This window comes from Dermacentor andersoni, chromosome 2, assembly GCF_023375885.2.
Source record: "Dermacentor andersoni chromosome 2, qqDerAnde1_hic_scaffold, whole genome shotgun sequence".
Taxonomy (NCBI): Eukaryota; Metazoa; Arthropoda; class Arachnida; order Ixodida; family Ixodidae; genus Dermacentor; species Dermacentor andersoni.
The window spans coordinates 80,431,743-80,448,031 of NC_092815.1; the positions used below are offsets into that span (position 1 = coordinate 80,431,743).

General features: G+C 45.1%; 1 protein-coding gene across 2 annotated transcripts in view; it reads right to left on the reverse strand.

Annotated features, from left to right (window-relative positions):
• Positions 1-16,289, reverse strand: part of Elk (Eag-like K[+] channel) — a 376,639-nt gene that overhangs the window by 81,047 nt on the left and 279,303 nt on the right. For both annotated transcript variants that reach the window (XM_055076908.2, XM_055076909.1), the window contains one exon: positions 5,244-6,554. In XM_055076908.2, the coding sequence (XP_054932883.1) occupies positions 5,244-5,319 (76 nt within the window). In that variant the 5' untranslated portion in view covers positions 5,320-6,554. The remainder of the gene's footprint in view (positions 1-5,243; positions 6,555-16,289) is intronic.

Below are 16,289 nucleotides of genomic sequence, written 5' to 3' on the forward strand. Positions count from 1 at the left end.
GTTGGCAACTTTATGTGCAGATCGGGCGCCTTCGTCGGCGTGGTCATTCCCGCTGATGCTACAATGTTCTGGAAGCCATTGAAAGTTTATGTCGTGTCCCTTGTCATGGCTTTGATGATATATGTGTCGAATTTCTGAGGCCAGTTGTTCATTGGGTTCGTGGCGCATTGGACTTCGTATGCACTGAAGGACTGCCTTGGAGTCACTAAAGACTGTCCACTGTTGCGGTCCAAGCGGTCTAACTTAATCCACCAGACAATAACTTTGGGACATGAAGTCTAATCAAATAAATTTTTCTTGCTGTTTGTATGTGTTGAAGTACAAACTGTATCATCAACATTCGAACGCGCCTTACAATTTCTCCTGAGTAAACTTGATACTTTCTCTCTCAAACAAGGATAAAGACGATATTAAATAAATATGCACCTCTTCACAAAAGTGAACGCAGGAACACGCGGAAGGAAGCAGAAAGGAGAGAAAGAGCATAGCTTGATGGTTAAAACAGGCGGCGTAATTATACTAGACTGGCCAAGCAAGAAAAAAAAAAATGAAGAGAAGAAAACATGAGAAGCACCTTAGCAAACGCTACGCAGCTAGTGGAAGGTTTTCACATTAACAAATTCTGATCGATGGGTTTCCAGTGCGCTAACTTCCTTCCTTCCAATACACTTTTTCCTTCGTGTACTGCTCCGCTATTCCGTGAATCCATTAGGCATACGAAGAAAGAAGAAATGATCTAGCTAAATGCGTGGCGGCTTTCGTTTTCGTACCGTACACCGTTAATTCACACTCCAGTGCAGGCTCGGGAAAAAAAAGAAAAGCAAGGATCGCCAAGACCCGAGAGCATCAATTAAGGTCGAGCAGGTATGAAATGAAAAAGTAAAGTAAAAAACAGGCTTCTGGTCTTAGTTCCTTCAGGTCCTTCTCACCGGTCATCATTCCTATTCTGATTTTGCGGGTCTGTTCAGACATAAATGGTTCACTGTGGGAACATTCAAATAAAAAAAATACCTCCGCTACTGTATTATCCTTTATTTTACAGCGAAAAAAGTTCATAAACGAAAAGTGACAATAAATATAGTCAGGTAGAAATAAGACTGGCCACGACAGAGTTACTAGGCGCCAGTTTATTGCTGTCCAGGCCGCTACTCACAAGTGAGATACACTTTGCAGTTTTTAACCTTTGGCAAAGCAGTCCTCCTGGTACCAGCATAGATGAAGAAGGTCTAAATCCACAAATAAGTTGGAGGTTCGTACATGGTACAGAGCACAACAGGCGCCGCTGATTGCCACTTTTCTTAATGCGAATAGCTCGGTCCGGACCACAAGCCTTAACGAAACTTTGTGAATATCTCTAAAGTGTATAATATACATGTGTGTATGTGTGTGGGAACGTATTTGCTGTTTAAGTGTTTATCACTGCGTGTATCATAATAATCACCGAGCGCCTGAAATAACATATCAGGTGATCAGCCAGGCTAACATCTCCAGCATATCAGTAAAGCTTATCTCTCTCTCTCAGTTCGGTGGTCGGAGGTGGTTAGATATTCACCGCTGACACAAAGGCGTCGATGCAAAGGTGCGTGCTCTTGAGCACCCGAATTCGTCACCGAACTATAGCTATTATAGCTCTTGCGAGACACAGGCGTGGTCGCGCGAGACCTTCGGGACATGTAGTGCATGCCGTGGTAGAGCGGTGGAGAAGGAGCGCCTCTCTTTTCTCCCGCCACCCTCTCCCCCCTGTGGCGGCTGCGGGAATGGACGATTGCTGCAGCCTTCCAATCTGGTACTCGCGCCGTTGGAGACAACACGCATGCACGTATATATAATGAATCGGCTTTTCTTTATCATCGTCATCATCATCATCATGAGCCTGACTACGCCCACTGCAAGGCAAAGGCCTCTCAAACACTTCTCCAACTACCCTACTCATGTGCTAATTATGACCACGTTGCCCCTGCAAACTTCTTAACCTCATACGGCCACCTAACTTTCCGCCGCCCCCTGCTACGCTTCCCTTCTCTTGGAATCCAATCCGCAACCCTTAAAGACCACCGGTTATCTTCCCTCCGCATTACGTGCATTGCCCATGCCCATTTCTTTGTCTTGAATTCAACTAAGATGTCATTAACTCGCGTTTGCTCCCTCACCCAATCTGCTCCCTTCTTATCCCCCCAACCCCCTTAACGTTACACCCATCATTCTTTTATCCATAACTCGTTGCGTCGTCCTCAATTTAAGTAGAACCCTTTTCGTAACCTTCCAGGTTTCTGCCCCGTACGTGAGTATTGGTAAGACACAGCTGTCATACACTTTTATCTTGAGAGATAATGACAACCTACTGTTCATGATCTGAGAATGCCTGCCAAACGCACCCCAGCCCATTCTTATTCTTCTGATTATTTCAGTCTCATGATACGGATATGTGGTCATTACCTGCCCTAACTAGATGTATTCCCTTATCACTTCCAGTGCTTGCTACCTATCGTAAACTGCTGTTCTCTTCTGAGACTGTTAAATATTACTTTAGTTTTCTGCAGATTAATTCTTAGACCCACCCTTCTGCTTTGCCGGTCCAGGTCAGTGAGCATGCATTGTAATTGGTCACCTGAGTTACTAAGCAAGGCAATATCAGCGAATCGCAAGTTACTAAGGTATTCTCCATGAACCTTTATCCCCAGTTTTTCCCAATCTAGGTCTCTGAATACCTCCTGTAAACACGCTGTGAATAGCATTGGAGAGATGGCATCTCCCTGCCTGACGCATTTCTTTATTGGGATTTTGTTGCTTTCTTTATGGAGGACTACGTTGGCTGTGGAGCCGCTATATATATCTTTCAGTATTTTTACATCCGGCTCGTCTACACCCTGATTCCGTAATGCCTCCATGACTGCTGATGTTTCGACTGAATCAAACGCTTTTTCATGATCAATGAAAGCTATATATAAGGGTTGGTTATATTCCGCACATTTGTCTATCACCTGATTGATAGTGTGAATATGGTCTATTGTTGAGTAGCCTTTACGAAATCCTGCCTGGTCCTTTGGTTGACAGAAGACTAAGGTGTTCCTGAGTCTATTTGCGATTACCTTAGTAAATACTTTGTAGGCAACGGACAGTAAGCTGATCAGTCTATAATTTTTCAACTCTTTGGCATCGCCTTTCTGTTGGATTAAGATCATGTTGGTGTTCTGCCAAGAGTCGGGTACGCTCGAGGTCATGAGGCATTGCGTATACAGGGTGGCCATGTTTTTCTAGAACAATCTGCCCACCATCCTTCAACAAATGTGCTGTTACCTGATCTTCCCCAGCTGCTTTCCCCCTTTGCATAGCTCCCAAGGCTTTCATTACTTCTTCCGGCGTTACTTGTGGGATATGTCAAATTTCTCTAGACTATTCCCTCTTCCTTTATCGTGGGTACCTCTGGTACTGTACAAATCTTTATAGAACTCCTCAGCCACTCGAACTATCTTATCCATATTAGTAATGATATTGCCGGCTTTGTCTCTTAACGCATACATCTGATTCTTGCCTATTCCTAGTTTCTCCTTCACTGCTTTTAAGCTTCCTAGGTTCCTGAGAGCATGCTCAACTTTATCCCTATTATACTTCCTTATGTCTGCTATCTTGCGCTTGTTCATTAACTTGGAAAGTTAAGTCACTTAGGCTGTTTTGGTACATGGCTTATAATAAGCTCGAAGCGCTGAAGCGCCAGTTTCTTCAGAATATGACTTATATGTGTAGCCACTTACACTGCCGCCTCAGATGTACTGGCTAAGAGCCCTGTTCTCTACGGAATGGCGCTATACCACAATAAGCTCTACCTAAATTTATCCGCTACAACAAACATGAGCCATGAAGCGCATCATTACTTTAATAAAGCGAACATATATCTAGAAGTGTTCTGCTATTTTCTTACAGTGACACTGATCGTCGATTGCACAAACTTTTGTTTGTCTGTTTTTTCTTAACCGCGCGCCTTGTGGCCCACCATTGGGCTCGAGACGCGCCGACTTAGGCTCTACACGGATAAAGGGGTGTTCCCTCGGGGATTTGGCACACGGCCTTGTGCCGACTACAGACGTAAGCAGCAGAAGCCGCCGCCGCCGCCGCTGCGCCGAGAGCTGCACTCGGATGAAGAAGAGCTTTCCCGCTGCAGGATTTCGCGTATCCTTGGTCTCGGGTCGTGGCCCGCTTGTCGCGTGGGCTCGTTTTCCCGTTTCATGTCGCGCCGTCGCTGAAACGCGATGTCTGCTAACACGCTCTCCCATGGCTGCGCAAGAGAGGACAACTGAGTGCGGCGCGAGTATGTGGGAGGGAGCTGGAGGAGTGGTTGATGGAAGCCAGTTGTCTGGGCGCATCGTCCTTCGGTGCGTTCCTTTCTGTTTTGTTTAGCCACGAGTGAAGACGAGTTTACTTTTCTCGAACATGAGGCGCGATGAACTTTTTTGCGTGCGCACGACTAGGCTGGGTATCTGCCATTTAGCAGCACACTAACGCCAGAATCTGAACCAGTTTGCATGGTCTTGTGTTAGTATACCACGCAAAAAAAAAAAAAAAGAAGAGAAAATCTGGGGTCTAGAAAAACGCAGGAAGCAGCGATGTTATTTGCAGTGTTTGTCGATACGGACATGTAGGTGGAGCTTCGAGTGAGCCCGTCTCGGTAGAGCCTAACATGTACCGTGTGAAAACGTATGAGACATCAATTATAGTGAAGCAAGCTCCGTCGTGTTAGCGCGCGAAGTTGTTTAAGCAGGAAGGCATGCTTTACGGAGAGTCACCTTGTTTCCTCTTCTGTGAACATGCCGTCTTAATCTTGTATTACGAAATATCCTGGCCTCATGCTTTTTGCTTTTCAAGCTACTCCGTGCACGAGTACCAGCAACAGCAAACAGCCATTGTGCTGTCTGTCACTGGTGGTGTTAGTCATCGCAACTCACTGAGGACGGCCATTCCACTGGAACCAACAGCAGTCTTTATGAAGGTCCGCGCGAAGCTCCTTTTGTGGACTTGACACGCATGAACGTATTTCAGGAGGATGCAACCTATCCGACTATGTAAAAAGCACGTGAGCCTGCCTTGCCTTTCTGCCTTACGTTGTTGCTCGAGTCACTATGCGACGTGTGGTGAGCGTTTATGAAACAACCACTAAATTGAAATTGACAAGAGCGGCCCATTACCGAAATTAGAAGGCATGCAGCGTAAGAAGGAGAGGGAAAGAGAAATAAAGCGTCAGTACTCACGAGTTCCATCAAACCTGGTCGCGATGGTGTCCAGGAAAGTGTTCTGGGGTGCGAGCAAGCCCTTTCGCGCAGGCATGGCTCCGCCAGGTCACGTGTCGGCCGAGCGCGCACCACCAAGGGAGGGCTGGCTGGGTTGGAACGCGAGTGTATCCCCGTTTCCTTCAGGTCATGTTCACGGGGCCGTAGCCCGCAAGCCCCTCGTCAAGCTGTTCTGCACTGAGTGTCACACTTTCAGAAGGCTTCCCCAGAACAACGTAAACAGGTTCTGATAACAACACAAAAGAAGACTGAAGGCGTGAGCAGATGGATGTCTTGACCGATGTCCTCTTCTGATCAGATAGGATGCGAAGGTAAAGCCTGGCTCATCGCTTTTTGTGGTCTCCATTGAGTGAGTCTCGAAGGCATTTTGGGTGTAAGTAGGTCACTTGGACTTGAAATCTACTGTTCGAAGGCTTGAATGAAGAGGAACATAGAGCCTGGTTCAACCTGGTGAAATACTAGCGCTGGCGGCTTGGACGAAGGGAAGTGTACATTAAGCGTACTGAGGGGCAAACTGTTCGCGGGCATCGAAGCCTGTCCGCTGGGTGAGCCGACAAAGCAGGCGCGTCCGTGAAGAATCTTGCCTTTACTCACTGGTCGAGGTGAGAGTCTCCGTGGCACTTGCACGACATCTTGACGAATAAACGAACGTACGTTGTAGGGGCAGTGCGGTGGGCTTCTAAACAAGCGTCAGGTGACGTGGTCGTTTCGGGTAGTGTGAATATCTTGCATAAGTGTCGAGCTTACGTTTAGTTTGGAAGGAAAAGAGCGCGAAGGGTGATATGAACGTGAAAATATGCTGATGATGCTTGTGGTCGTGGAGAAAGGCAACGGGACGGATAAGGCCTGCAAGGTCAGATTCTTACAAATGAAACAGCTGTTACCGAATTTCACGCCGATTCGTAGAGTGTCCAGAGAGAAGGCGACTTGTTCAGTGGATGGAGAAGGTGCGTCGGTTATTTAAGGTGTGTAACGATCGCACGAGCGCCGCAGCGGATGGAAACGAACAAAGAGGGTCGTGAAGTGCTTCCAATGGCAGGCAGAGCTGCTTTACGCTGACCGTCACGTGTTCATGGTGAGGCATAAGCGGGAAGAAAAAGCCCGCACTTCAGCAGCACGCCGCGCTATGTGAGAACCTTCAGACGATGAAACGGGCCGTGGTTTCTTGAAGTGTTCATTCTCCTATGTTGCGCTCACGCTCAAGATCTTCCCTTCTTTTCTCACTGCCACGGTAGAACCCTTGACACAACAGTGGCCTCGTCCCTTCAGCTCCTGTTTTGAGACAAAAAGAAGAAAGAAAACAATTCGTTAGTTCGTGGAGACACTCTGTAACTTGACAGGTGGCACAGAAGGCAAAGCAAGTACAATACTGTCTGCTTAACAGATCTTCATTCAGGGAACCCGACTAGAACAATGAAGGAGACTCACTATACTGTCAAAACATTCACAAGAGGACTTTTCCTCTTCTTTTCGACAAAAGTCAAAGGTTCTTCTCAAAACAATGACACCATATTTGGGCTACCTCAAGTTTCATGTGAGTGGGGCATGCTATAAAGTATATAAGTAGGCGCAGCAGCGGAATTGAGGTTATAGCATCTGCAACATGACCTCCAGCACTGCAGTTACCATAAGTTGCTCATCTCAATCATTCTCCGATTAATATGAGCTTTAGACCTGACAAAATATATATATGAACCAGAATTTCGGTCAGCATGAGTCATGCCGCTACTCAAGGTAAAGACATTCCTGTTTCATATAAAGTTTAAAGAGAATATATAATGGCCTGGTATGCTACCCCAGGTATTGGGTGACCAGATACCGCATTGACCAGATAAACCCACAAACGGCACATACACTTGTAGGAATGCACACATTGAAACTGAACATGACGTCTGATCAAGGCCGGTAGCTCTCACAAATATTAGAAGCACTTCCTTTGCACACAGTGATCCTGCAATGTTTCGCCGCGGAGCAAGAATGCCCAGCAGTTTTATGCATGAGTCATGCTACAAATGCAACGCAGCCTTCAGAGATTGTCTGTCTGATGAATACCGACTGCAGTTGCATAAAGCGTGCTGCAAGTCTTCAGGAGCATTGCACACCGAACATGCCGGCAAGTCTAACACCTGCATAAGGGAGTGTACGCCCTGCGATATGGACTGCAGTGATATGAGCGTATAATTCTGCTCTTGATAATTGTCATCCAAACAGCTTAACTTAACACCGAATTGGGGTTTTCACATTTAGCACTGAGTGCCATCCAGTGATGAAGTGCTCTGGCCACGCAAGCAACTTTAAAATCCTAGTTCATAAAAATCCCACTCGTATCAAGCACGAGGACGGCGCAGAGAGAAATGATGGCTTTAACGAAAGCTACAGAGGCGACAGTAGTACTGGTTTGTTGAGCTAGTGGGTCCATACTGCACTACGGACTATAATTTATTTATTTATTTATTTCACAATAACCCTAAAGGCCCTCTAGGGAGGGTATTACATAGGGTAAATGTTACATAGGGGAGGTGAACAGTGCGTAATGTAAATACAATGGAAAAACAAAACAGGGAAAAAATTAATTACAGTGCATCAACGTACAAACTCAAAAAAATAATGATAGTTATCAGTACAGCAACTCTAAATTGTTTGTACAAAATGTGACACTGTCGTGGAAGCTTGGTTAACGGCGCATTAACAAAAAAAAAAGAAAAAAGAAAAAAAAATGTTTACAAATCAGAGAGTCGGACGTGATATATTAGGTATTCATGGTACTGCGTAGAGCATCTGTAAATTTTAAGGCATTTGTTTCAGTGACAATGTGCGATGGCAGATTATTCCATTCTTTCGAGGTGAGAGGTATGAATGACTGACCAAATGCGAGGGAATGACACATTATGCATTTAACTTTGCAAGAATGATCCCGACGTGGAAAAATGACTGAGGGTTTACGCATGAACTCGTTATGAAGGGATACGTGATAGTAGAGCTTATGGAATAGTGTTAAACGAGATATATTACGGCGAAGTGACAAGGCTTCAAGTCCGGCGCGATTTTTTAATGCTGTTATACTTGTTTCTCGTGAATAATCTGAAAAGATGAAGCGTACAGCACGGTTCTGCAGGGCTTCTAAGTCAGTTATTAGGTATGCTTGATGGGGATCCCATATGGCTGACGCGTACTCTATTTTAGGGCGTATTAGTGTTGTGTATGCCAATTTGCGTAAGTGTACGGGAGCTTGTTTGAGGTTATGTTTAAGGAAACCAAGCGAACGGTTAGCAGAAGCGAGGATATGGTTAATGTGATTATTCCACGTCAAGTTAGGGGTTAAGTGTACGCCAAGATATTTGTAGTTGGAAACTTGTTCAACAAGGCTGTTGTTTAAGATGTAAGATGTTGATGTTCGGGGCGCGTGATTAGTAAAAGACATGAATTTAGTTTTAGTAAGATTTAGAGGCATTAGCCAAGTTGAACACCATGCGTTTATTGCGTTTAGGTCAGATTGAAGAATGTCGTGATCATAGTTAGAGTGAATATTACGATATATGACGCAATCATCAGCAAATAGTCTGATATTGGATTTGATGCCTTCTGGTAGATCATTAATATAAATTAGAAAAAGTAGGGGCCCAAGCACACTTCCCTGTGGTACACCAGATGTTACGGGGACTAGCGATGAGTTGCGATTGTTAACAGATGTAAATTGCATCCTGTTAGAAAGAAAGTCTTTTATCCATGTTACAACAGTAGAGTCAATGTTAAGCTGTGTAAGTTTGTGAATAAGTCGACGATGAGGGACACGGTCGAATGCTTTTGAATAATCTAGGAATACGGCATCTACTTGAATTCCGGTGTCTATTGATGAATGTATGTCGTGAATAAAACCAGCGAGCTGAGTGTCACATGAATAGCCTCTGCGAAAACCGTGCTGTTGCTTAAATATGAGGTTATGTTCTTCAAGGTAGTTAATGACCTGGGAATGTATGATATGTTCGATTAATTTACAAATGTTACTTGTTAAAGAAATCGGTCGGTAGTTAAGCGGTGAAGAACGATCCCCAGACTTGAAAAATGGCACTACCTTAGCCACCTTCCATTCGTGAGGGATAACGCCTGTTGATAGTGATTGTGAAAATAAGGCGGACAGTACTGGAAAAATGCTTGGGGCAATATTTTTTAGAATTGTTTTATTTAAGCCAGTATTATCAGCGGAAGATGAAATCTTAAGATTAGTGAGGAGAGAATAAATTCCAGAATCGGTAATTATTATTTCCGGCATAAACGAATCAGTGCGAGTCATGGTGGCTAACGGTTCAAAACATTCGCGCGTGAATACCGATGAAAAAGTTTCGTTCAGTAGTTCGGAACAATCAGTGTCAGTTAACGCTGCGCCGTCATGATCATGATAATAACTGTGGACTGACCCTGTCTCTTGATTCCCTTACTTCTATGTCGATTGACGCTAAGTGGCAATATTTTTTATGGTCCGTATTACTACAGAGGTGAGCAATGCGTCGGGCATGACATCCTAGTGTTGGTAAAAAGCGAGTCAATGAGGACGCGATGCGCACACCATGAACTCGCACTCAAGTTTAAGAAGACCATCACGCGCTCTCAGACTTATTTGCAAGCCAACCTTGAATTGCGCGGCTTCCGTTCGGCGTGGTTTACTTTGGCAGGTTACCAGTAATGGAAGCCTGACGCGGAGGGAGGTAGACGCAGTCTGAACTGCCCTACTGTCTTTTCTCTACAGCCATAAAATGTAATCGACCCCGTGTATGAAGCTTGTTTTTTTTTCTTCTCCGGTATCATAACCTCATTATTATCGGAGTACATGCACGTGTGCAAGTCACCCTGAACCATTTCCATCTCCCCCACTTTCTGCATGGCGAGAGCTTAGCTTCCGGAAGATAAATTCTGGATATGCCACTGATCCCAACAGGAAGCTCAACGTTAGATATCTGTACTCTTATTGATGATTATTTAGAAAAAGCAAAATGGCTACGTGCCGAAATTTCCAGCGCAATGGCAGCCTCCAACCCTCCCCCCTTATTATTTATCTTCAACATCAAACGAAAAGCATGGAGCCCCTGAACGGGGCCGTACTCGAGTGCATGTTCCCATCCAGTTGGCACACGAAGTATTTTCGAATGCAATGTGCCATGTTCGAGGAGTTCGAGTTCGAAACTCGTGGGCGGAAAAAAAAAAGAAAGAGAAGAAGAAACGAGGCTATCGCTGACCAGAAGCGGTGCTCCGGTGACATCGAAAACGGGGCTTTTCGTTTTCTTAGCTACAACTCTCCATCTCATGCACTAGCGAAGACTGGCACAAGTTGGCCGAACGGTGTGCCGTTCGAGGCTTTTACCGAGATGACATCGCTTGTCTCCGTGATAGGCAAAAGTGCACTTTCCTGCGTTGACGCTTCCTGTTTTTTTTGTGTGTGTTCTTTGCCGTACACTCTCGTGTTTCAGCGCGTAGCTATTCACTATCTAAGAAGCCCTGTGCACCGTCTTTTACGACCGAGGGTTCCTCCGGGAGTTATAAAACGCAGCTTCTATACGTTTTTTTTTCTTTTTCTTTCTGTAGATCAGTTTTTACATAGGGAGTCACCCTGCGCTTTCGGCAAGTGTGAAGCAGTGCGGAACACGCAACTGTGTCGTTATACTCCTCTATACGGGCCGTCGTCACGAAAGCCTCATTGGGATAATGTTTCTTTTTCTTCCTTCAGGACCTGGTGGCTTTACTGAAATAAAACGCTTGGAGGAAACCATGCAAAACGAGAAGTTTGAATTTGGGTGTTTCCTTCGAACAATTAGAAAACATACGTCCACGTTTTCTTCTTTAACCTTTTGAGTAAATACATGCAGATGTCCGGAAAATTAATAAGCACCTCTCAATCAACAGCTCATATCAACGCGGCCACAGACGACGCAAATTAAGCGACACCGCTACATATTCTCCTGCAAGAAACTTCGGGGACACTGCACAGATCATCTGTTACCCCACCACTCCGCTAGGAAGCGTGGGGGGTAACAAAGAAAATAAAAATAAAATTAGAAGAAAGAAAGAAAGAAGGAAGGAAAGAAAGAGAATGATGGGGATTCAGTTGTGATTGGCTTGTTGAACTCTAAATAAAGAAGCCCTCTGAGCAAGACGTTGTTTCTTGCCTAGGGCCTTTGATTCCAAGCAGAACGGTGTCCATGTACGCAAGCTTGTGTCAATTGTTCACATGCTTTTCTTGTTGTAAATTCTTGTGCAACTACTTCTAGTTCACAACGGAAGGCCAATGATAAATAGGCTAAAAGAATGAAAAAATTGCCTGTACAAATTACGCACGCGCTTCACACTTATTTGTTCATTTTAAGGATGGACTCCACTGAACATGCGCACCGGTAAAACATCCTGGAGCCAATTTTTCACACTATTTTAACCATGTCGTCGCTCCTTGTTATCAACTGAAAGATGTTTTAAAACGTCGCCTAACTTCATTATTTCTTTTTCCTTGTTTACAAGTGGCAGCACCGCGCAACGTCTCTTAGCCAAGATGGGTCATGCCTTGTTAGGCGCCGCTGCCTCTACTCGACAATGGCTCTGCGTGAAGAAGCAAGAATAACGACACTGCTCGTGCGGCTTTCAGAATACGCATGACTCGCTCTGTTTCACACCGCCATCCGCACGTCGCGATAGCTTAAGTTAGACGTCACAGTTTCGCAAATGCTGGCCGCTTGCTAAATTTTATGAGTCCCCTAAGGTGCAGTGCGTTGTTTGACCGCGCGACGTACGAGCGTTGAATGCGTTGCAGAGGGAGAAAGAAAGAAAAAAAAGAGAGAAAGAAAGAAGGAAAGTGTGACTTTGTAGACGCCTAAGTTTCGTCCTGGCCACGGCGACAATCCTTGTTAAAGAGGATGGTTGCGCAAGTGGTCGAAACGCCGAGGGAAGAAACTACTTCAGCGTCACAACTTTGCGTCAGAAGATGCCCTAAAGGAGTTGTGTTCGAGCTTTGTTTCTGCGTTTTACTTCTCTATATGATTTTTTTATAAGTAATATTGCCTTTATGAGGTCTGTCGCCGGTGATGTTCATATTTATCACCACATTGTTTACTTGGTGCAAATTGTCGCTCGAAAAGAAAGCTCTGTTTGTCCGATTGAAAAGAATTCGATCACGGTTTCGCGACATCTTAAACATTGGGGAAACGTTGTCGTGTAACCATTGTCTGTTTGTATAACTTTACTGCTATCGTCGGCTAGCCGCCGTCATTGTGACGTCATCTGCGTTGCCGTTGTCTCTGTTTCCGTAATTATCATCGCCGTCATTATATTTCCATGGAGCCAACTATTGCTCTTTTTTGGTGTAGCTTATAGAAAATTCCTTTGAGTGGTTCTCAGCATCAATAAAGAGAAAATGAGATATCCACCGCAACGAAGCAAATTGCTACAAATGAACCCATACGGGTTCCTCGAAAGGAAAGGCCTAGCTGTTGAAGAAAAATTCGTCTTGGTCCGCGACTCGAACCAGGGACCACCGTCTTTCCGGGGCAGCCGCTCTGCCATCTTTGTAGCAATTTGCTACGTTTGGGTGGATGTCTCATTTTCCCTTTATTAATTACTTCTTTCCACCTTTCGTGTTTCCGCAGAGCTATTACGTCCCTCTTGCCTTTTCTTCGAGTTGTCAATGAATTCGACTTCGCCCTACTATCTGCTATCCGCGTGGTTAGCTCAGATGGTAGAGCGGCCTCCCGGAAAGGCGGTAGTCCCGGGTTCGAGTCCAGGACCAGGATGAATTTTTCTTCAACTGCGAGGCTTTTTCTTTCGAGGAACCCGTATGGGTTTCCTTTGTAGCCGTTTGCTGCGTTTTGGTGGATGTCTCGTTTTCCCTTTATTAGTTACTTCACTCCACCTTGCGGATTTCCGCAGAACTTAACACGTCGTTCTCTGCATTCTTTCGTCACACCTGTTGCGCAATAGCGACATATTCATGCCATTCTGATAAAAAGAAAGCGCAGTCGTTTATAACATACCATTATTTAGAAAGCAGGAAAGTGGGCCACCGGCTAAATCGAATTAAGCAACAGACGGCAACACGAAAAAGGAAAGAAACAAGGAAAAAAAAGAAATCAAAGCAATAAGTAAGGGAACAAAACAAGAAAATCTACGCCGAATCCTTATCTTTCTACTCCAGGTAATGCTCATCTCAGCCGCGACGACTGTTAAATACTAGGGCCAATATGGTCCGATCAAGTGCTTGAGCCATTTGACACTGATTGGAATCAATCAGTTTGAAATAGAAATGAGGCATAAAAGGAGGGGCACAACGTTCTTCAATATCATTGCTCGAACAACACGTGCTTTGTGTGGGCCACGCAGGGTCCATTTCTCTACCTTCTAAAACGGTTGTTAGAGAAACAGAAGACAGGAAGTTTCGGAAACGACGGAGGTTCCTCGAGGAGTTGTTTTTAGAGGCAATCGCTAAGGCAACTGCGAAAGGTCGCTGATATGCGTTCGCGCACTTTGCGGGAACTACGCCTTTTTTTCCTGCGCAAGTTAGATTTTAGTGCACAGAAAATCGTCGCAGCGCGGCCGGCTCCCAGGAGAGTAAGACGGTGTCGTTCATGCGGCCTCATTCGTGGTTCTTTAACGTCAAACACGTTCTTGCGCACAAGCAAGTTCTCCGGCAGCGCGCGGTGCTATCAGAATGTAGCTACTCGTGAGATGGAAAGAGGGCAGATAGGGAAGAGAAGGAGTGTGCTTGTGTGAACGCAGATGAGCTCTTAAAGCGGAGAAAGCCAGACAAACCCTATGAAATGTCTCACGCTCTCTACGCTCGTTAAGTCCACTTGAAAGCATGGAGAGCGGGACACCGTGTTGGTGAAAGGATCACGGCGGATATTTCTCTGAAGACAAACGACTTGCCGCAATCGCACGTTGAGATCGCCGAACTTTGGGATAGTTGGCTCGTCGCGCTTATCAAGCGCTTGGTACAAACGCTTGCCGCAGTGGCCGCTTATTTACATAAAAAACTCGTAATTTTCGCCGAACCCTGTTGCCTCATTGACGTTTAAAGTTTGCTGACAGGCTCAGAGACATCATTTCTAGAGAAAAAGAAACATGAAATCCCCTTTAGTCGCAAAAAAGTAAGTGAAATATTTAATTCGCTTTTAAGCGCTAGATGAACATAAATACACAAAGAGAGCACGACGATGTACGATACACACTTCCAAACGTACAAGGCACCAAGCCATTGCGTGTTTATATTTTGTGCCGCGGCGAGAATCGCGAGTAAGCTCTCAGCGACGCCATCACTACGGAAAGGCACTGTTAATTCATTTTCTTAGAGATTAAAATACTACAGTGACACGATGTGTTCCTTAATGTTCACCGTACCAAATCGAACGAACTTTTCATATAGGCAGATCTCCATCTTTATCGAACGTTTCGTGAAACCAATTTTAACACCACAGCGTTACGGGCCCCGTGTCGCAGAAAATCTGGCGTTGGCGTGGGCGGCGTTGTACGTGAGAGAAAATGCCTTCCAAACCACGCATACCAATCCACGCAGGCCCCCCGTGTAGCGCAGATACGTTACTGAACTAATTGAATTTCTCCAGGTAAAATGTGTCAGAAAATTTGTAAAGTACGAATTACGCACTACCTACAGACACGATAGCGTCGGATTGTAATTTGAATATACGTGAAAACATAAATCTGTTACGCGGAAACTCAAACACAAGCCCCCATTTCCAGCTGCCGTTCGAGGTTGGGCGCGGCGGTGGACTACCTCCGGTGTCGGCTCACGCGAGAGGCCCGTTTCTACGAGAAAACTTGCCTTCATGCATAGCGTTTGCCGCGAGCGTATTCCGGAATATATTACGGTTGCATATGCTGCAGTTGCAGGGAAGCGTGAGAATCAGTCAGGGATCTTTGAATGATATCATGCGTTCCACTCTACTTAAGCGTCCTCCAGTTCCTTACCGCCGACTTTTTTTTTTTTTGTAAAGCGTGCATTGCCACATAAACACCAATGCTCAGGAAAAGCCAGGCTCGCTCGTGCAAAAAAGAAAAAAGAAAAAAAAGGAAGGAATGAGAGTTAGAAGGAAAGAAAACTGAGAAGGAAGAAGGCGATTTGGTGTAAGCGAACCAAGAATGCTGCCCCTCGAGTGCGAAAAGAATCAGTTGTACTACCCCAATGCGATTAGAAGTGCCGCGAAACAATCTTTCTTCATCACCTTCTAAAAGACTCACGGGAAATTGAAATGCGTGCCAAGGAAGTATTTCCAAATGACACATGTAATGAAGCGAAACTACCCATGCCTAAAAGCGGGCTACAGGTGAAGCTTTCGTCGATTTTAACTGCTGCGCAATCGTTTCATAAGAGAGTCCCTTAATTTTTACGTGAGGCATTGAACGAAAGAAAAAAATAACGTTGTTTTCTAATTACCGCAATTGAAAAACAATTCATAAACATGGCCCCTTCCGTAACCGAAAGGACACCATATCAAATTCACGTGACTATTTTAGGATACTGGCTGTACGATATTCCCTCAGAACGGTTTGCATATAGGCCTTCGAAAACAGAGCGGTTGCATAATAAAGCGATTCATCAATACTCGGAGGGCAATGAAGCTAACGTGGTGAGTCGGCGGCGCACGTATTCATATTTACGATGTCACGCAGTCAAATTCATCACACAAAACTGAGTGTAGCGACCAAGAGAGAAAGCACACACGCGCATACATGTTCTAACTATATGCAAAGCAAGTCTGCAGAGCAAGGGTGGCAGCTGTCCGCGGCCTCGGAGAACAACTAACAAAATGAGAACGATCTTTGGACACTTCATTGCAGGTCAGAGGAAGACACAAGAAAGCGAAAACACACACATACGTGGAAGAATGCTAAGCGGAATTAGTGCACCGACTCATGCGATGATGACGGTAATTTGCGGAACGATTCAAAGGTTTCCCTGTGCTTGTTTTGAGTGCTTAAAAGGGATTCTTTCATGATCCATACTTAGAATCGCAG